General features: G+C 39.1%; 1 protein-coding gene across 1 annotated transcript in view; it reads left to right on the top strand.

The window, feature by feature from the left end:
• Positions 1-18,238, top strand: part of IDO2 (indoleamine 2,3-dioxygenase 2) — a 74,897-nt gene extending 56,659 nt beyond the window's left edge. The window contains exons 4-8 of the mRNA XM_006900298.1: positions 2,190-2,309; positions 10,538-10,656; positions 13,632-13,646; positions 15,981-16,080; positions 18,023-18,238. Of these exons, the coding sequence (XP_006900360.1) occupies positions 2,190-2,309; positions 10,538-10,656; positions 13,632-13,646; positions 15,981-16,080; positions 18,023-18,238 (570 nt within the window). The remainder of the gene's footprint in view (positions 1-2,189; positions 2,310-10,537; positions 10,657-13,631; positions 13,647-15,980; positions 16,081-18,022) is intronic.
• The last annotated feature ends 804 nt before the right edge of the window (positions 18,239-19,042 follow it).

The following is a 19,042-nucleotide window of genomic DNA, read 5'->3' as shown; positions in this document are numbered from 1 at the left end:
AATCAGGATGGGAGTGTCAGAGACAGTGCGATTGGCACAGGATAGAGCACGGTTTAGGGCTGTTGTGCATAGGGTCGCTATGAGTCGCAAATGACTCGATGGCACATAACAAAAACAACAGTTTGGCCCAGGTGCATTATCTCCTTCAATGTGATTTATTTTTACTTTGCAACACCTTAATGAGATTTTTCCCATCTGCCCACTTCAATACTTTGATTTCTTTAGTAAAACTAAAAGCTTGATTGTGGGTCCAAATATTTATATCCTGAAAACTTCAACACTTTCCCCACTTATTATGATGTTACTTGTTTGTCTATTTTGAAGAATTATTATTTTCTTTGTGTTGTGATGTAATTCATACTGCAGGCTGTTTTTTGATCTTCAACAAAATGTGTTTCAAGTCCTTTACACTTTTAGCAAATAAAGTTGCTGAAATCTTCATATTGATAAGTTGCTATAATCTTCATATTGTAGGTTGTTAATAAGTCTTCCTCCAATTCCATATTCTTCTGCCCATGAAATTATAATCCGGTTTATAGGATTACAATTTAGTGCAAAGACACACACCTTTTTTTAAATTAACTTTAATGAAAGTTTACAGACTTAGGATTTCCACTCATTTATTGTTCATTGTTGCACTTTTCTCCCTGCCCAACTCCACCCCCTCAATTTGCTCTTCTCTTTGAAAAGTAAAAGAAAAATTCTTTCATTGTTATACAATTCCTCCCCCCACGCCCACTCCACTGTGCAGCCTTCATTCTGGACTCCTGTTGTGAAAATAATACCTAACCACATATCGCTTTTAAACAGTTTTCTCCCTCATCTGTAGACATACACCTTTTATGATTTTCAAATATGCTGTACCTCACCTTGTTCTGTTTAAACCATGGCCTCTTGGTATAGTATGTGAATGGGCCTTTAGTGTTTGGGATTTCCAATTATTTGCATTATTATTAGTAATCACTTTTGTTCCCTACAATCAAATATTTTTGCACAGTAAGAAAACACAGTTAATTACTATATAACGTCAATAATGATGTCCCTCATTCCACTACTTCTTTTGAATTCAGCTTCAATTTCTGTCAGGTCCCTGGTAAAATACTGCTACAATAATTTTTAAAATATCTTCAGCAAAAGTTTGCCTATGTGTGATACTAATGACATAGCTTGAAAATTTCATGTTCTAGTAGGGTCACCTTTCTGGTAAAATGGAAGGGTACCCAGGTGCTCTGAGCTTGTTAGCATCAATCAACACAGGAGGGATAGATGTGACAGAACTGTTAACTGTTTTACCAGAACTTCTACTAACAATACCTTTTGTAAAGCTGCTACTTTTAGTTATGGTAATACCTATGAACCTAGCAAAGACATTGTTGTTAGCTTTATTTTGTCAATCAGGGAACAGGCATGGAGAGGTGAAAAGACCTAGCCAGGGTCACCATCCATATTCATACAAGAATTGACCCAGTTCAGCCACCTTCCTAATAGGGATTTGGCCAAATTCTCAATTCCATTGTGTCTCATTTTACTCCTGTATTAGTTGAAGATTACCAAAGCCATGGCTCAGGGCTTTTATTAGAGTTAAATGATGCCAATAAGCAGGAGTACTTTGCTAAGACAGGGTTGTGAATGATGTGTGGGAGATGGTTATAAAATAATATCAACCTTCATGCTGTTCTCACAATTTTCATGTCATTCCAACTCACTGAGACCCTCTGTGGAGTCTCTAAGGTTTTAATTACAATGGGAAGAGACTTCCCATCTTCTTCTCAAGGTACCAGCACTAGATTCAAACTACTAGAGATGTGCAGTTTATGGTTTAGCAATGTAATTCTATACGGGCAGAGTTACTCATTCATATCAATAGATACAATGAAAGCATTTTAGAAGCTTCAACACAAACTCATAATGTAAATCCTAGAAAACTACGAATACCAGAGCTTCTGGGAGGCAATCATTCTACAATATTCCAACCTTCAGTGATGGAGACCGGTAACTGGCACAACCATGTGGTGTGCCATGTGGGCCACCTCATACACCTTTGTTCTAGGATCTGGTGTGTCCATAGGTTCATATTTCTTTCATGGAAATGTAACTATTTCTCTTACTCCCCTACACATTTCTATTACAGAACTCTCTTCTCCATCTCACCACCTCAAATGGTAATCTTTAACACTTCTCTTGAACAGATGCCTCTCTTGAACTGCCATTTCTTAGAGAGTTACCGGGAACAGCGCCTGGCCCACTTGGTCCTGAGCTCAATTACCATGGGATATGTCTGGCAGGAAGGAGAGACACAGCCCGAACAGGTAAGGGTCAATGAAATACCTGATATGTCACCTGGAATATTACCTGTGAAGGGACAGCAGAAACCCCATTTTTTTATAAACCCCCATTAACGCTAGAGGCAGAAGAGGGCCATAAAAATTCTTAGCTTAGGGCGAACACGAGTGCCCCAGGTAAAACCATGTCTGTCCCTGAAAAGTAAGGGATTAACTAGTGTCTACGTGACACAGAAAGAATAAAGGTGGGCAAAGTAGCCAGCCTGTCAAATGTCAACCCAAATGACTAATCCCCCAGCCCACCAACCATGATCGCAATCCCCCTGCCCTAACAGGGGCACTCAAAAGAGCTATAAAAGTAAGTGGGAGGGGAAACTCAGGGCTTTTTTCCTTCACCACCTTCCTGAAGAGGGGAAAAGTCTCCACGCTTGGAAATAATAAAATAAACGCTCTTGAAATTTCAGACGTGTTTTTAGATTTCTTTGAGGGGCATTTCGTGGGCAGAACAACCTGATATAAAGTACACTGTTTTTCTTGCCAAAAGAATTTGTAACTCTAGAGTAAATGAAACCAGAGGGCTTCTTAGAGATAAGGATGGTGAAACTTCATTTCACATACTTTTGGGCAGGTTTGCAGAAGCTGTAATTCCCTGAAGAAAGATGTCATTGTTGGTAAAGAAAAGGGTCAGAGAGAAGGATAAAGAGCCTCAATGAGCTAGAACAATACAAGGGCTGCAACAATTGAAACAATGGCTACTGGCTCAACCATAACTATGATTGTAAGGATGGTCCAGGACCAAGAAGTGTTTTGTTCTGCTGTACATAATAGGATCTCTGTGAATTGGAGCTGACTTAATGGTATCTAACAGCAACAACAACTATAACCTACACACCAGTTATCTCTATCACCTTTCATAATTTCATAGTGTAATGAGGCTTCACTCTTAAGGTTTTGTAGACAGCTGAGGATCACAGAAATGAAATTACTTGTCTAAAGCCCACAGTGAGGGAAAGAACTGTTTAAAAGGTATATATAATTAGGTATTACTGTCATGACAGGAGTCCAGAATGAAGGCTGCACAGTGGAGTGGACTTGGAGGGAGGGATTGTTTAACAATGAAAGAATTTTTCTTTTATTTTTCAAAGAGAAGAGCGAATTGGGGAGGGGGAGGGGGCAGGGAGAAAAGTGCAACAATGAATGAATGGAAACCCTAAGTCTCTGTAAACTTTCATTAAAAATAATAAAAGAAAAATAGAAGAACGTGGATAGGTATAGTAATAGAAGTAGACCCAGACTGGAAGTCAATCAAAATGAGGAGAAACAGTTGTAAATATGTTTTAATATTTGAAACACGAATACATAAAGTATAAAAGTGGGAAAACTAGAAGTTGTGAGAAATTAAATGTAGCTCATTAACATTGAAATTCTTCTGGGTGGGAGTGTAGAATTCATTGTCATTCAGACCAACACCTCTGTATTTAACACTATTCCTTCTTTTCTGTAAGTTTCTACCTGAACAATAAGTTGATGCTTTAGAAAAAAGAAAATAATGAAAGCGATAGAACTGGAATACCAGCCTCCTTAGTCCTTTTTCCTGAGAAAGGACACAATGACATTTAAAACACTACTTCTTTTTTTATTTTAATATTGTGTTCTACCTAACTAATTCTTAGTGTGCCTTTTCAAAATGCATCTACATTTTCTGTATTTCCATGTCTATTCTTTATATTTGCAATCTAATCCATACTTAGAGATATGAAGTTTCAGAACTCCACTCTCCACAGTACACCTTTCATTTCTTATAAATGAACCTTTTCCGTAATTCAGGGTGTTATCCTTGTTCTAGAACTCCACATCCTTTTTAAAAATTAATTTTAATGAAAGTTTACAGAGACTTAGGGTTTCCATTCATTCATTGTTGCACTTTTCTCCCTGCCCACCCTTTCCCCCTCAATTTGCTCTTCTCTTTGAAAAGTAAAAGAAAAACTCTTTCATTGTTATGCAATCCCTGCCCCCTAGTCCACTCCACTATGCAGCCTTCATTCTGGACTCCTGTCATGACAGTAATACTTAATCATATATCCCTTTCAAACAGTCCTCTCCCTCATCTGTTTCAATGCAGTATACATAATTTATCTGGTCTTTTCAGTCTTCCTTCAACTCCGATTTCAGTCCCTTTTTACAACAGTGGCATGATGCAATATTTGTCCTTTTGTGACTGAGATATTTCTCTCAGCAATGTCCTCCAGAGTCATCCATTTTCTGTAATATTTAATGAGTTCTTTTTTTTCAATGAAACTCTACATCTTTATGAGCACCCATGCCTGACTGGTACCTCTTTTTATTTAATCTTCAAGTTAACACAGGCAACTGAGAGATCAGGAAAGTATAGAGTGGTTTCAGATTTTTTTAACTGGGTCAGTACATTTCATTAAAATACAAACAAATTCTGTGTCTAAGAATAGAATCTAGGTGCATAACAAAGCATTATAAAGGTTCTTCCTCCCATGTCTGCTGTTCTCACCTTCATCATAATTGGAGAGAAGGTTGAGCAGCATGGTGCCTAAATAGTCTGGCAGTTCACAGGCATATAGACCAGGCCCTCTACGTGCTTTCCCCCACTCATCTCATGCTTCTTTTTTTTCTGCTTAAAGTCCTTGCATTATCAGCTAATTAAACACTGCACTTGTCCTCTAACCACTCCATCTGCTGTCTCTCAAGGAAAAAGTTACCTTGGGTTTCAATTTCAAAACTTGTCAAAGCTCTTTATTGTGTCTTACCTAAGAAACAGTTCTGTGCCAATTCTATTTGAGAATTGACTTGAAAACAAAAGTAGAAGCAGCAAAGCTTTATTAGATATTTCTGTCTTTCAGAGAAATGAGAAAGGAGATGGGAAGTAGAGAACATAAGCTTGTTCTTCAGAATCTAGACTAATTTCACCTTTTCTATAGAGAAATACTTTTGCTAGTGTGAGTAGCTTTTCTGCACCAGTGGGCAGACGGACTCTGCAGTTTTCCTCAGATAACTCAGAGGTTGGAATAGGATTGTCTTATGAAGCTTGTAATGTTTTTATTTGGTTTGATTTATGGCATGATCAACAGAGTCTGTCTTTGTGCAGGATTCTCCGTTTTCTTTTCTTGGGTTCTCTGTTCTCTTTGATGGAAAGAAGATTCATACATATATGATTATATAAAAAGAAGCTTGGTGGTGGGATGATTACATGCTTAGTTGTCAACTGGATGGTTGATAGGTTCCCTGGAAAAAGAATTAACTATTTGATTCTAGAAAGAGGCCACCCAGGAAGCCCTATGGGGCAGTTTTACTGTTATGTGGGCTTACTGTGAGTGGAAAATACATAAAGGCAAGAAAATATCACATATACAGATTCTACATATATATGTATGTATGTTGGTGCTAAGTGCCATCAAGCCAGAACCTACTCATAGGTGACTCTCCAGTGGGTTTTCAGAGACTATAAATTGCACAGAGAGAAATCACCCATCTTTCTCCTTCAAAACACCTGGTAGATCCAAATCATACACCTTTTGGGTTGGCAGTGGAACTCCACAGCTTCTAGGATCCCAGAGCTCCCATATGCTTATATAGCTATATTATAGTTGTTAGGTGCTGTTGAGTTGAGTCCAATTCATAGTGATCCTATCAACAACCGATCTGAACTACTCTATACATTCAAACTGATTGCCACAGTCACAGTGTCAACCCACTTAGTTGCAGATCTTCCACTTTCCTCACCTATCCACTTTCCAAAGTATGAAGTCCCTCTTCAACGAATAACCTCTCATATAAATATGTCCAAAATATGAGACAAAGCTTCACCATTTTTGCTTTCAAGAAGTACTCTGGGTATACCTTCTCTATGATATATCTATTTGTTCTTTTGACAGTCCATGGGATCTTCTGCACTCTTCTCCAGTGCTACTGTTGAAAGGCATCAATTCTTCTATTCTCTGTATTCAATGTCCAGCTCTCAGATGCATAGGAAGTGACTGAAAATATCACGGCCTGAATCAGGTGCACCTTAATCCTTAAACTGATGACAGAGCTCCTCAAGAATTTGGAGAGGTCCCTGACAGTACACTTGTTCAGTGCAAGTATCTCCTGATCTCCTGACTTCTGGTACCAAGTGTATGGATTGTGGATCCAAGTGAGATAAAGTTGTTGACAGTCTCAATCCTTTCTCCATTCATCATGATATTGCCTATAGGTCCAGTGGTGAGGATTTTGGTTTTCTTGACATTGAAATATGATCCACATTGAAGGCTGCAGTGTTTAACCTTCTGAAGCTAGCATTTCAAGTCCTCCTCACTTTGAACAAACAAAGATCTATCATCTGCATAACGAAGATTATTGATGCCTTCCTCAAATCCTGATAACGTAATTTTCTTCATAGACTTCAGTTTCTCAAATAATTTGCTCAGCATACGTACTGAATAGGTTTAGAGAAAGGATACAACCCTGATGTACACTTTTCCTGATTTTAAATCATCCAGTGTTTCTTTGCTATGTTCACATGACAACCTTTTGGTATAGTTCTAGGTTTTGCATGAGCATAATCAAGTGATCTGGAATTCCCATTTTTCTCACTGTTAACTGTAATTTTTATATGACCCAAACTGTCAAATGCCTTTGCATAGTCAATAAAGCACAAATAGACATTCTTCTGGTGTTCTTTGCTTTCAGCCAGGATTCTTCTGACATCAGCAATGATATTCCTGATGCCATAATTTCTTTTAAATCTAGTTTCAACTTCTGGTAGTTCTCTACGTACTGTTCTAGCCATTTTTTAAAATGGTCTTCAGCAAGATTTTTCTTGTATGTGATACTAATGATATTGTTTGATAATTTTCACACTCCAGTGGACCACCTTTTTTGGGGAATGGGAATAAATATTGATCTCTTTGAACCAGTTGGCCAAGCAGTTGTCTTCAAAATGTCATGGAATTCACAGGAGACTAGAGCGAGGGCTACATGGTGGAGGGGACCTGGGGGAGGGTTTGTAAACCAATGAAAGAATCTTTTCTTTTACTTTTCCATAATTTTTGACTCATGTACTTATAACTTGTTAGTCAAATTTGTGTCTTCTAGGTTGCAACACCCCCATGATACATCTTCAAGGATATGAACATGTACAGCCAAGCACAATCAATAAGAGTGCATCTAAATTCCAAAATCAATCTCCATAATAGTCTATGTGTTTCCTACTGCCAAAGGAGCCCTTTAGAGTAGTGAGAGAAGATCTTCACCCTGAAACCCACAGCGTCCCTTTTCAGCAGGAAGTAGCTAAGAGAATACGCCATCCCCTTTTCCTTATGACTCAGGGTGAAGTCTCTCTCAGGGAGGAGTGATAGGGAATGGCAAAGGACACACTGACAAAGAAGATTAATCAGAACTGGCTTTGACAAGCACTGTGGCATTTGGACAAGAACAAACTGGGAGGAGGGTAGAGAGAATAGTGCAACAATGAATGACTGGAAGCCCAAAATCTCTGTAAATGTTTATGAAAATTAATAAAATATAATTATAGAAAAAAAAATGTTATGGCATTAACTGGTGAGCAGGTCTAGAGCTGTATCTGTCATTTGAACATTTCAATTGGTATCCCATCTATTCCTGAGGTTTTCTTTTTGGCCAATGCCTTCAGTGCAGCTTGAATTTCTTCCTTCATCATCACTGGTTCTTGATTATATGGTACTTCTTGAAATGTATCACTGTCAGACAATTCTCTTTTTTTGTTACAGTGACTCTGTACATTCCTATCATCTTCTTTTGAAATCTCCTGGATAATTTAAGATTTTTCCCAAGGCATCCCTAAATATTGCAACTTGAAGCTTGAATTTGATTTTTAGTTCCTTCAGCTTGAGAACTGCTGAGCATGTTTTCTCTCTTTGTTCTCTAATTCTAGATCTCTACGCATTCTGTTATAGGAATTTGCTTTGTCTTCCCTAGCTTCCCTTTGAAATCTTCTGATCAATTCTTTTATTTAAGCCTCCCTTCCCTGTGTTTTTGCTTCCTGATGCTCCAGTTCAAGTTTCAGGCTCTCTTCTGATATTTATTTTTGTCTCTTTTTTCTTCTGTCTTGTCTTTTTAGTGATCTTTTGTTCTCTTCATTGATAATATTCATAATCTCATCCTACAACTCATCTGGACTTCAATAATTGGTGTTTAACACTTCAATTCATAAGGTGATTTATAAATTCCGGTGAGGTAGACAAGATTCTATTTTTGGTGAGTAAGGACTTATTTTAACATGTTGCTGCAAATGACGGCAAATGTGTTTCTAAGCACAGTTGTCAGTTTAAAAAGTGTGCGACAACATGTTAATTTTCTTCAGATTTAATTTGGACTTGCACATGAGTGATTAATGGTCTGTTCTACAGTCAGCACCTGGTTTGGTTTTTACTGCTGCTTTTGAGCTTATCCAATGATTTCTTCCACAAAGATAGTCAACCAGATTCCTATGAAGTCCATCTGGTGAGGTCCACATATAAAGACATTGTCTGTGTTTTTAAAAAAGGTATTTGTGATCAATAAGTCTTTGAATATACAAACTTAAACCATTTTATTTCCAACCTTATTCCTGTTACCAAGTCTATGCTTTGCAACTACACTTTCTTTTGCATTGTTTCCAACTTTTGCATTGCAATCACCAATTATCATTATATTGCAAAGAGTTGCCTACAATTTGATGGTACTTAACAACAACAACAACAACAAAGAAAGCTCAGTTGGCCTAGTGGACAGAAAGTGATGCCACCAAGCCAAAGGTGGGTGACTTTAATCCATAGCCCTCAGGCCTGTTTTTAATTGGTTTTGGTCAAACATTCTTCTAGGTCATATAGTCCTGGTCTGTCCACTTGCTGTACAGAGGTAACGTGTGGTTTCTGCGATGCTAAACACTGTAACACTGATATGTCAAATGCGATAATGGCTTCCCATGGTGGACAGTGTTTGGTGGAGCTTTCCAATTAAAATAAGCTTGGGAGCAGGAGTGGCATCCAGTTCTGAAATAGCTTGCCTCCAGAAACCCTATGAAGCTGGAGAAAAGATGAAGTTCTACAAATGTTCAGGTCTTTCGTTCATAGGGTCACTATGAGTCTCCTACAACTAGACAGGACTTAACAACAAACACAACAATGTAATTCACTATCACTTGTTGCCATCTTGTCAGAATAGAATAATAGCTGGTCCTCCTTTGAATTTCCAAGACTGAAAATCACATAGGAGGAGATTTTCCTCAGAGCTCTGGTGAATTTGAACCACCAGAGAGGTACATTTCCCTATAAAATTATAGATGAAGTGTTTGTGGCATGTATCTACATAAACAAAACAAAACAACTCATTGGCATGCCAGCATCGACTCCTAGCTGATCCTGCAGTGAGTTTTCAGAGGTTGTAGATTTCATGGGAAGAAATTGCTCTTCTTTTTTTTTCCCACAGAGAAGCAAGATAGATTTGAACCTCCTGCCTTTGTGTTGGGAGTGCAATATCTTACCCCCAAGGCCACCAGACTTACATATACCAAACCAGTTGTTGCAGAGTGATTTCTGATGCATGGTCACTCCGCTTGTGTCTGCGTACAACTGTCCTCCATTGGGTTTCCCAGGGCTGTTCAAAAGTAGATCTCCAGGACTTTCTTTTGGGGCATCTCTGGATGAGCTTAATTTGACATACTTTCAGGGCGCTCTAGTGCCTAATGGCAAGAAGCTGCACTGCAATCCTGGAGACGCATAGTGCAAATCCATCCGATGCTCTGCTGGAGAAGGAGGGGCAATCTCCTCCTGTGCCAGTTGAATCTGATTTGACGGTACACAATAAGAAAAAGAAAATAAAATAAGAGAAATTAAATTGGCATACTTTCAATTACTTCAAGCTCATTGTCTCATATTTTCAAGTGAGGATTTAATTTACTTCACCCAAAGAAATACACACACACATACACACATATTTTTTTTATTAACTCCTTTGCTTAAACTTTTTGGTAATCTCTTTTGCTTAGACAATTTTCAGAAGCTATTTTGTACTTTGCATGTGAATTCACTATTATAAGTGTCACATATTGCAGCTTGCACTCATTGATAGTGTTTCCATAAATTCATAGAAAATATAACTTTGAAGTGGTCATGTCCTCAGTTGGTTTCTCTACCACAGAGTTGCTGGGATAAACCCAGCCAAAGTTACTTCCCTCACTGCAATAATCCTAGGATTTGTTAATTGTCTTCTTTTATATCCAAAAGATTCTGCCAAGAAATCTTGCCCTTCCTTTTGTGGAGGTCTCCAGGAATTTGGGCCTTCCTCCTATCCTGGTGCACTCAGACTTGGTGCTGGCAAATTGGACTAAGCGTGATCCAGACGGGTAAGAAGAGAGAGAATACTCTTATCTAAACACACTGAAACTTAGGCGGAGATGGTCAAGACTTTTGCACAAGAAACAATGAGGCTTTTTCAAGTATTTTTTTTTAATTAGGAATGTTCCAAGTAAAGGAAGTAAACTGAATACAAGCTCAAAATAGCAGACCTTCTGAATCCACCTTGAATAAAAGAGCCCTGGTCACAGGTTCTGGTTCGCTACGGTATCAGTCTGTATTTCTCAGCCTGACTTCTTTTATGTTTTATAAACAGACTTTACTAATTTTTTTCACCTAACTTTGTACTACTCCCTAACTTATGTTCTCTACCTAAGTCAAGGTAGGAACATAGACCTCAATAAGTGATCTCTGTGAACAAATAGAAGAGGCCCTGACTGTAGTTTAGATTAGGCAATATGCTGCTATCAATGGCTTCATAAGAGGAAATGAGGTAGTCCGTTCCTGTTAATATTTATAACCTTGAGACAGGAGGGAGAGAAAGCAAAAATTCATAAATAGCATTATGCAATAATGGTATGATTAGACATTGTAATTAATGAAATACATTCTTTTAATTTATATCATAAAGCAAAATATCTGTAAATAATTGAATGAAAACATAAGAAAATCTGTAAACTTGCAATAAAATAAAAGGAAATGTATTTCCAGTCTTGGAAACCCAATGGGGGGGGGGGTTGGCATGAGTTGTAAATGACTCAACAGCATCATATTTGACTTTTTAAATCCTGAAAGAACCAATAAATTTATGATTATGAATGAACATATAGGTTGTTGGGCTGAGAAAGTTGAGGAGAGCATCTGTCTAGGTTTTGATTTTGGTTTCTGGTTTTTTCTTACATTTATTTTTTGTGTTTAAAGTGAACTGGGGTGTAGGAAGGAAAATGTGCAGCAATTGAATGAATGGAAATCCAAGTTTTCTGTAAACTTTCATTAAAACCACAACAAAAAAGTATTTTAAATTAAAAGGAAAAGAAAGAAATAGCAAGATTCTTTAGCAAATGGAATTTCAATAAATAATCAGAAAGGAGGCAAAATGGTGAGGCGTGAAAGATCTCAGCAACTGTGTTTTCACAACTGAACTTACTTCAGATAACTGTGACCATAAGAGCTAAAGAGAAATGTACGGTAGATGTGAAAAAACATTTCTCCAGCAAACACAGAATTGTGGTTGTGGGCAAACACAGAACTGCCAGAGTAGACTAGAGATCCTCATTTAAGAAATTAGACTCTCAGCAGACAGTAAAGCACTAAATCTAACCTACTTGGAGAAAGCAGTGAGATCAGGCCTCACTGTTTCTTTTAAAGCCTTCTGAACTTGTATGTACAACAGCCCAGAATAAGAGATATGTCATTGCAAAGTGGACTAGGGGTGCAGCAGGGGCAAGTGAGGTAATTGTGCAACAATGAATGAATATTTAAGAAAATAATGAACTGGGGGGAGGGGGAATGGAGGGCAAGCGGGTAAAATGTGCAACAATGAACGAATGAAAATCTAACTTCTCTGTAAATGTGTGTTAAAATCACAATTAAAATGAAATTTTATTAAAAAATACTTGAGTCCTGGGATTTTAATTTTTTTTAACTTTTAAGTATGATCTTTGACTAACTCTGCTTTACTAACAAAATTAATAATCAGTATTCCAAGGAGAAGCTGTGGAAACATGCTCAGAATCTGGATGATGAAAAATAATAAATGATAACACACACAGTGATGATTCTGGTCAACCTTTTGGATATTAAATAACCTAACTGGGTGATTCTAATAGAAAGATAAGAACTGGAAAGTTTGTAAAGAAAAAAGAATAGCTGAATTGGTAGGAGAAAGTAAAAAAAATACAACAAAAATGCTGGCTTTTTGGTAAAAGAGAATACAAAGCAACTATCTCCTTGCCCAAACACACACAGAGTTCCATAGTGACCCTATAAAACAGAATAGAACTGCCCTTTGGGCTTCCCAAGGCTCAGATTTTTATACAGGACTTCCTCATCCTCATCTTACTACTGAGCACCTGTTTGAACCATCAACCATTCAGTCAGCCTAGCATCTCAGCAATTAACCACTGTGACACCAGCTGAAATCCTAGCAGTGCAGACACAAAATACTGGTCTTACCACATTTCCTTCCTGGTAGTTGTTACTTCTTTGGAATATGAAGATGTGAAAGAAAGAGAAACAAAATAGAGTCAGTGTGGATATAAATAAGGAGAGCACAATCTATGACTAATGTCAGAGAGCAATGCAATCAGTTCTTCAAGATTTCAGAGAAATCGCATCAGTGCCAGTTAAATGCCAGGCAAAACCTTGGTAAGGGAGTGAAACTTGATCTAACAGCAAGTCTCAAAAGATAAATACAATAGTGGCATAGAATGTTGTGTTTGTAGTAGTTACAATGCATTTTTTTAAATGAAGAGAATAGTAAAATAATGTAACAAGATGGCCACAAACCACATGTTCTAGGGCTAACCTATGACTTGAGATTTGGTTTAATTTGTTAACTAAAAGGTGAGAGGTCTCGGCCATCCATCCAGAGGTACTTCTGAAGAAAGGTCTGGTGATCCCCTTTTGAACAACTGGTCATTGAAAGCCCTGTGGAGAGCAGTCCTGCTCTGACACACATGAGCCAGGCTAAGTTTGAATCAACTCAATGGTATCTTTTTGTTGATGGTGGTTTTGTTATATTTTTGTTTTAAAACAAACACAGGAGTCCACAGTCTAGCCACACCCTGGAAATTGTGAACAAAACACATTAAACCACAAAGTGAGTGAGTGTGTGTGTGTGTGTGTGTGTGTGAGAGAGAGAGAGAGAGAGAGAGAGATACAGAGAGAGAGACTATGAGGGCTGGGGAGAGAGTTGTGTGAATGTGACCCCAGAAGACCTAACAATAATATCTGGTTTCCAAACTGAATTATCCTTTTTATTTTCTTTTTCATTTGTGGCTGCTGATAACTACAATTTGACTAGTTTTCTGGAAATCAGGTAAGTTCTCAGAAATCCTTTACCTAATTTGGAAGCAATGCAAACTTTAAAAGCTCATGAACAATACAGAAAGAAAGCATATTGATTTGTATCTGTAGTAGAGTATCAGCTATAATCAAATATGTTGTTGTTGTTATGTGCCGTTGAGTCGCTTGTGACTCATAACAACCCTACGTAAATACCTAGAAACCTTCCACATAGACAAACAAGAGCCAAAAATTACTAATTTACAAGTTAACAGTGACTTCCATGGTCCAGTAGGGATTGTTGTTATGTGCTGATGAGTCAACTATGACTCATAAGGATCCTAATCACAATAGCTCTGAACTCAGCTCTATCCTGAGCCGGTCTCACTATTCTGACACACCTAACCTCAATGCCCCAGTTATTGTGTCAGTCTGTCTTATCGGGGTCTTCTTCTCCTGTGCTGTCCCAATCAGAGTGGTTTCACCCTCTCCAGGAGAGACTTTAGGAGATTAATTTTTTCTTAATATTCAAATCTTTCTATAATAAAGCAAACAAAATAAGATAATAATTAAGTACATTACTAGTCCTCTGTGACTTTTTAAGGTCTAATAGTCTGGGGTGGGGGGGAGATCTCTAGTCTCACTGAAATTTTCTGAAGGGTCAAATTATAGACAGAGGTTATTACAGCTCCAGAAAAGTTTCTTTTGGCACATCCTGCAAGCAGTTCTGGTGGCATAGTCCGTAGGGAGGAGGGCTGCTCACCAAAAGATGGCTGGAGATTCAAATCTACCAGTGGCTCAACAGGAGAAAGATGAGTAATCTTCTCCCTTGTGAAGTTACAGTCTCAGAAAACTTGCTGGCAGATCAGCTATGAGTCAATTCTAACTCTACGGCAGTAAGTCTGAGCTTTTTTGTCGTTAATAGAGAGATCTAGTGATCTGGAGGGGTAGGTCAGTTCCTGATGATTTTGGCTGCATTTTCTCTGTGAATTCTCTAAGGTCATATTGCCTTTTCCATGACAAAATATTAACTCCATTAGAAGGGTTCTGCACAGAATCTGATGCTCGGGAGTTGGAGGGATGAAAGGAGGATACTGCTCTCCACAGTGCTATAGCCCTGTGGAGCAAAGCCATTTCTAGGCCACTTTTGTCTCTTTTTTTGTTGCTATTATTGTCTCTAATATTTTAAGCTCATCAATATGTTTATAATACAAGAGAGAAATTTGATATTTAGAGTTAAGCTTTTAGGTTTTTTAGATGTACATCTGGGATAATTTAATCGAATGAAAGACCTGGACACATGTATAACTTCCATCTTTTCTCCAGGTTCATAGGGTTTCTGCAGGCAAGCTATTTCAGAAGTAGAGTCCACTCTTACTTGCAAGTTTGTTTTAATTGGGGAGCTCCACCAAACACTGTCCACCATCGGAAACCATTGTCACATTTGACACATCAGTGTCACTGTTTTCAGCTTCACAGCAAACATGAGTTACCTCTGCATAGCAAGTGAATAGACCAGGACTATATGACCTGGAAGAATGTTTGACCAAAAATAATTAAAAACAGGCCTGAGGGCCACAGATGAAAGTCACCCACCTTTGGCTTGGTAACATAACTTTCTGTCCACTAGGCCAACTGATCTCTCTTTATGTTGTTGTTGGTAAGTGCTGGCTAGCTGTAGAGGACTCACAGCGACCCTATGAGTGAAAGACCTGAACACTTGTATAACTTTCATCCTTTCTCCAGGTTTATAGGGTTTCTGGAGACAAGCTATTTCAGAAGGTGATGAAAAAATGGTCCTTTTAACAATTCAGCAATGTATTAAAAATGCCATAGATCAATCGAGCATTGTCTTGATTATGAAGCTTGATACTAGACTTGGCCCTGGCTAGTCAACCAGAGGAACCAAGGCAAACTACCTGGCTTCTCCAAGCCATAATGTCTTGTTTTTTTCTAAAAAAAGAGTTCTTTTGCTGTTGCCTATAAGCCTTAAAACTGGCTTTAAGAGCTTGCAACTCCTAAAATTAGTATTACAGTGGCTCACAGAACTGGCCCTGGAAGAAGCAAATATGTATTTGACAAGTCTTCTGCCACATGCTTCAGATGGTCATCTGTTGTTAGAGAGCACTTTTGTTTGAGTCCATCAAGGACATTTTAGACTTTGAGATTTCTTAGGGCAGGTAAACTTGGGCTTGAATTGATTGAATTTCTCCTTGATGAAGGTGCATGTTCCCTCCTCTGGGTTACCACATGGAGAGGAAAAGTTATTTGCAGATTTTACCCTGCACGTTCCCAACGTGGTGGGGATGTAGTTGCAGTGAGGAATTAGGCTCTATACTTCTAACCGGGTCATCACTTCCTTCCTAAGGAACCTGGACACCATCATTTCCTTTCCTGGGGGAGAAAGTCTGCATGGTTTCATCCTGGTGACAGCTTTGGTGGAGAAAGCAGCAGTGCCTGGGATTAAGGTATCTTCCCACTCAACAATTTTTTTTTAATGAGAAATCAGTTGGAGTTTTCCTTCCTAACTCCTTCTCTTTCTTGGCACTAGACTTTTCAATACAGGTAAACACAGGCTTCATCTTCCTTGTTTCAATTCTGCGAAAAGCAATCTAATTTCCAGCTCAGAACAATCTCTCACTTCAATTTCATGAAAGCTGGAAATGGACCATTTATCCTCATTAAAGGAACAGACATGGTTTTAGGCAATGGAGATGTTGGGGTCGACAAGACAGACACTGTCCTGACCCCTGCAGGAGCATAGAATTCAGCAGAAGGAGAGGGATTTTCCTACAAGATTAAGTCCACAGTTGGTTAGTTGCACAGTTAACCATAGGTCATGAGTCTCCTGTGGTTCGAATCCCCCAGTAGCTCTGAGGGAAGAAAGATGGGCAGTCTCCTCCCTGTGATATTGATCACCTCAGAAACCCAGTAGAGGGTCAGCTGTCAGTGAAGATTGATTTGATAGCAGTGCAATAGGGAAATCAAAAGTAAAGAAAGCGATGTGTCACAAAGGCACACCTGAAACTTGACCTAGTTTTGGGAGATCATGGAAAGCTACTAAGAGGAAATGAAGTTAAATTAAAATCTACCTGGTTTACTGCAATTATGTCCAGAGAGAAACAGAGAATTGAGGGAAGATGAGGAAGAAAAGAACCATATTCTTGTGCCAAGGCTAAGAAGAAAAGAAAATTATCTAGAGCGGAAACAAAACATTGAGATTACCTACTCCTGGAAGGTTGCAAATTAATTCATTCTGGGATCAGGCAAGTAACAAAAAGGCCAGATGTTATAAAAAGATTTTTGGATAAAACCGTTATTGTAGAATGAGTATAAGGATCCTGGAGGGGTGGGAGAGACTGGAAGCAGAGGGATGTGGATGTGCAGGGGGAAGGGGAGATTAATCATTTGATTGTACAAGTTGATGGGGGGAGGGGAGCGTGAGGGAAATGGAAAGAATTTGTTCAAATTTGTATTCAAAATTTGTAAATAAACTAGTAGGAAGATAAAAAGTAAAATAAAAAACAATTTTTTTAGAAGACTAAGGGAGCTCTGGTGGTTTAGTGAAAGAAACTGTGCTGCAATCCGAAGGCATGCAGTTCGAATCCACCAATTGCTCTGCTGGAGGAGGATGGGCAATCTTTTCCCGTGTGATTTACTGCCTCTGAAAACCCTCTGGAGGTTCAGCTATGGGTCTCTTCCAACTTAATGGCACACAACCACCACATGCCTTTTCTAAAGATATTAACATTAAATTTACATTTATCCTTACTCCTTTCCTTTCTAAGAGTATCGTTTGAGTGCTCCACTGTGTTCTCAATAAGATGACCAGCCATGGCATTAACATTAACAGCATCTTCTTGGATTCTCAAAGTGAAACTATATGGTCATACTAGCCCTTACAGTATATTGAAAAGTATAGACTGAGAAACTGGCCTTCCAACTGGGGTTCAGAAAGGATGAGTCACATGGACTACAGTCAGTATACAATCCACCTCTCAGAAGGTCTTCTTCCCCTTCACTGAGCCTCCACTTTCCCAAGAAGCATCCTTCCCCAGACACTGGAGGTAACATGTCCAAAGCATGTGCAAAGAAACCTTACCTTCCTTGCTTCAGATGATACACTGACTTCTTCCAAGATTATTTGTTTTTTTCTTTTGACAGTTCACAATGCTTTCAATATTCTTTGCCAACACCATGACCTAGCCAGGAATTTACCTAAGAGATGCTCAGAGGGGCTAGATTCTTCTCTCCCACCCTACGGGATATAGCTGAGAGATGCTCCAGGGGCTCTGACAAACAGCTCAGTGGTTGTACCCTTAGAGGAGTCCCCCTAACTCCAGGGTATACCCACCTCAATGAGCTTAATATGAAAGCAAATGAACTGAGAAAATTAATTTCACTCCCCAGGCACTTGTTCAGGCAGTGAATGCCATCCTACAGCCCAACCAGGACTCGCTCCTCCAAGCCCTGCAGCAGCTGAGACTCTCCCTTCAGGACATCACTAAAACCTTGGAACAGATGCATGGTACAGTGTTCTCTGCTCTTTCATTGAAGGTTCCACAAAAGCTGAGGCCTGTGCTTGGGGCAGGTGTAGGTAATAAAGGCCTGGGAATTGGGCAATGATGCATTGTCCCATTAGGTGGCGCTGGCGCATTGTCTTTGTAAAGGAATTTGGCAGTTTGCAGATATTTTCATGTTTTTGTCATTCCCTGAATTTTCTTAGAGATAAGAAATTCACTTGTCTCCCTCTCCCTGATGGCCCGTTATTTCTTTGGCATATCGAGATCTTACATAAACTTGGAAGGAGGCACAGGGAACACAGGACACACATTGCTCATCTTTTTTTTTTTTTTACATTGCTTATGGTGAGAACAGCTGGCCAAGTGGACAGAAAACGATGCTACCAAGCCCTGGTAGCCGTCCCGCGGTCACTTGTGGTTCCTGTGAGGCTGAACACTGTGACACGGATGTGTCAAATGCGTTAATGTGTGGCTACCCATTGCGGACGGGAGAGTGGGGTGGAGCTCCCCGATTAAAACAAGCGTGGAAGGAGGAGTGGCATCCACTTCCGTAATAGCTTGCCTCCGGAAACCCTATGAACCTAGAGAGAGGATGAAAGGCACACAAGCCTCGAGGACTCTCCTTCATAGGGTCGCTATGAGTCGCCTGCGACTCGATGGCACTTAACAACAACAGTGGTGAGGTGTCATTCTGCACTGCAGAACTGTGCAAAAGGGATGCGTTTCTAAACTCTCTAATGCCCTCTTTTTCCCCTTTTATTTTTCATTTCTTTGCTGAGTACTGAAATGGCTGACCTAACTGTAGGCTTTATCTACTGGACCTCCTAACACATTTTTCTGTGGCACGGTGAATGGTTACTAGTTTGTGCAGCCAAGCCTATGTTTATCACGATGACTATACACATTT

The sequence above is a fragment of the Elephantulus edwardii genome, unplaced genomic scaffold (genome assembly GCF_000299155.1).
Source record: "Elephantulus edwardii isolate Elephantulus edwardi_28Jun2011 unplaced genomic scaffold, EleEdw1.0 scaffold00279, whole genome shotgun sequence".
NCBI classification, from domain to species: Eukaryota; Metazoa; Chordata; class Mammalia; order Macroscelidea; family Macroscelididae; genus Elephantulus; species Elephantulus edwardii.
This window is presented reverse-complemented; position numbering and strand designations above follow the sequence as displayed.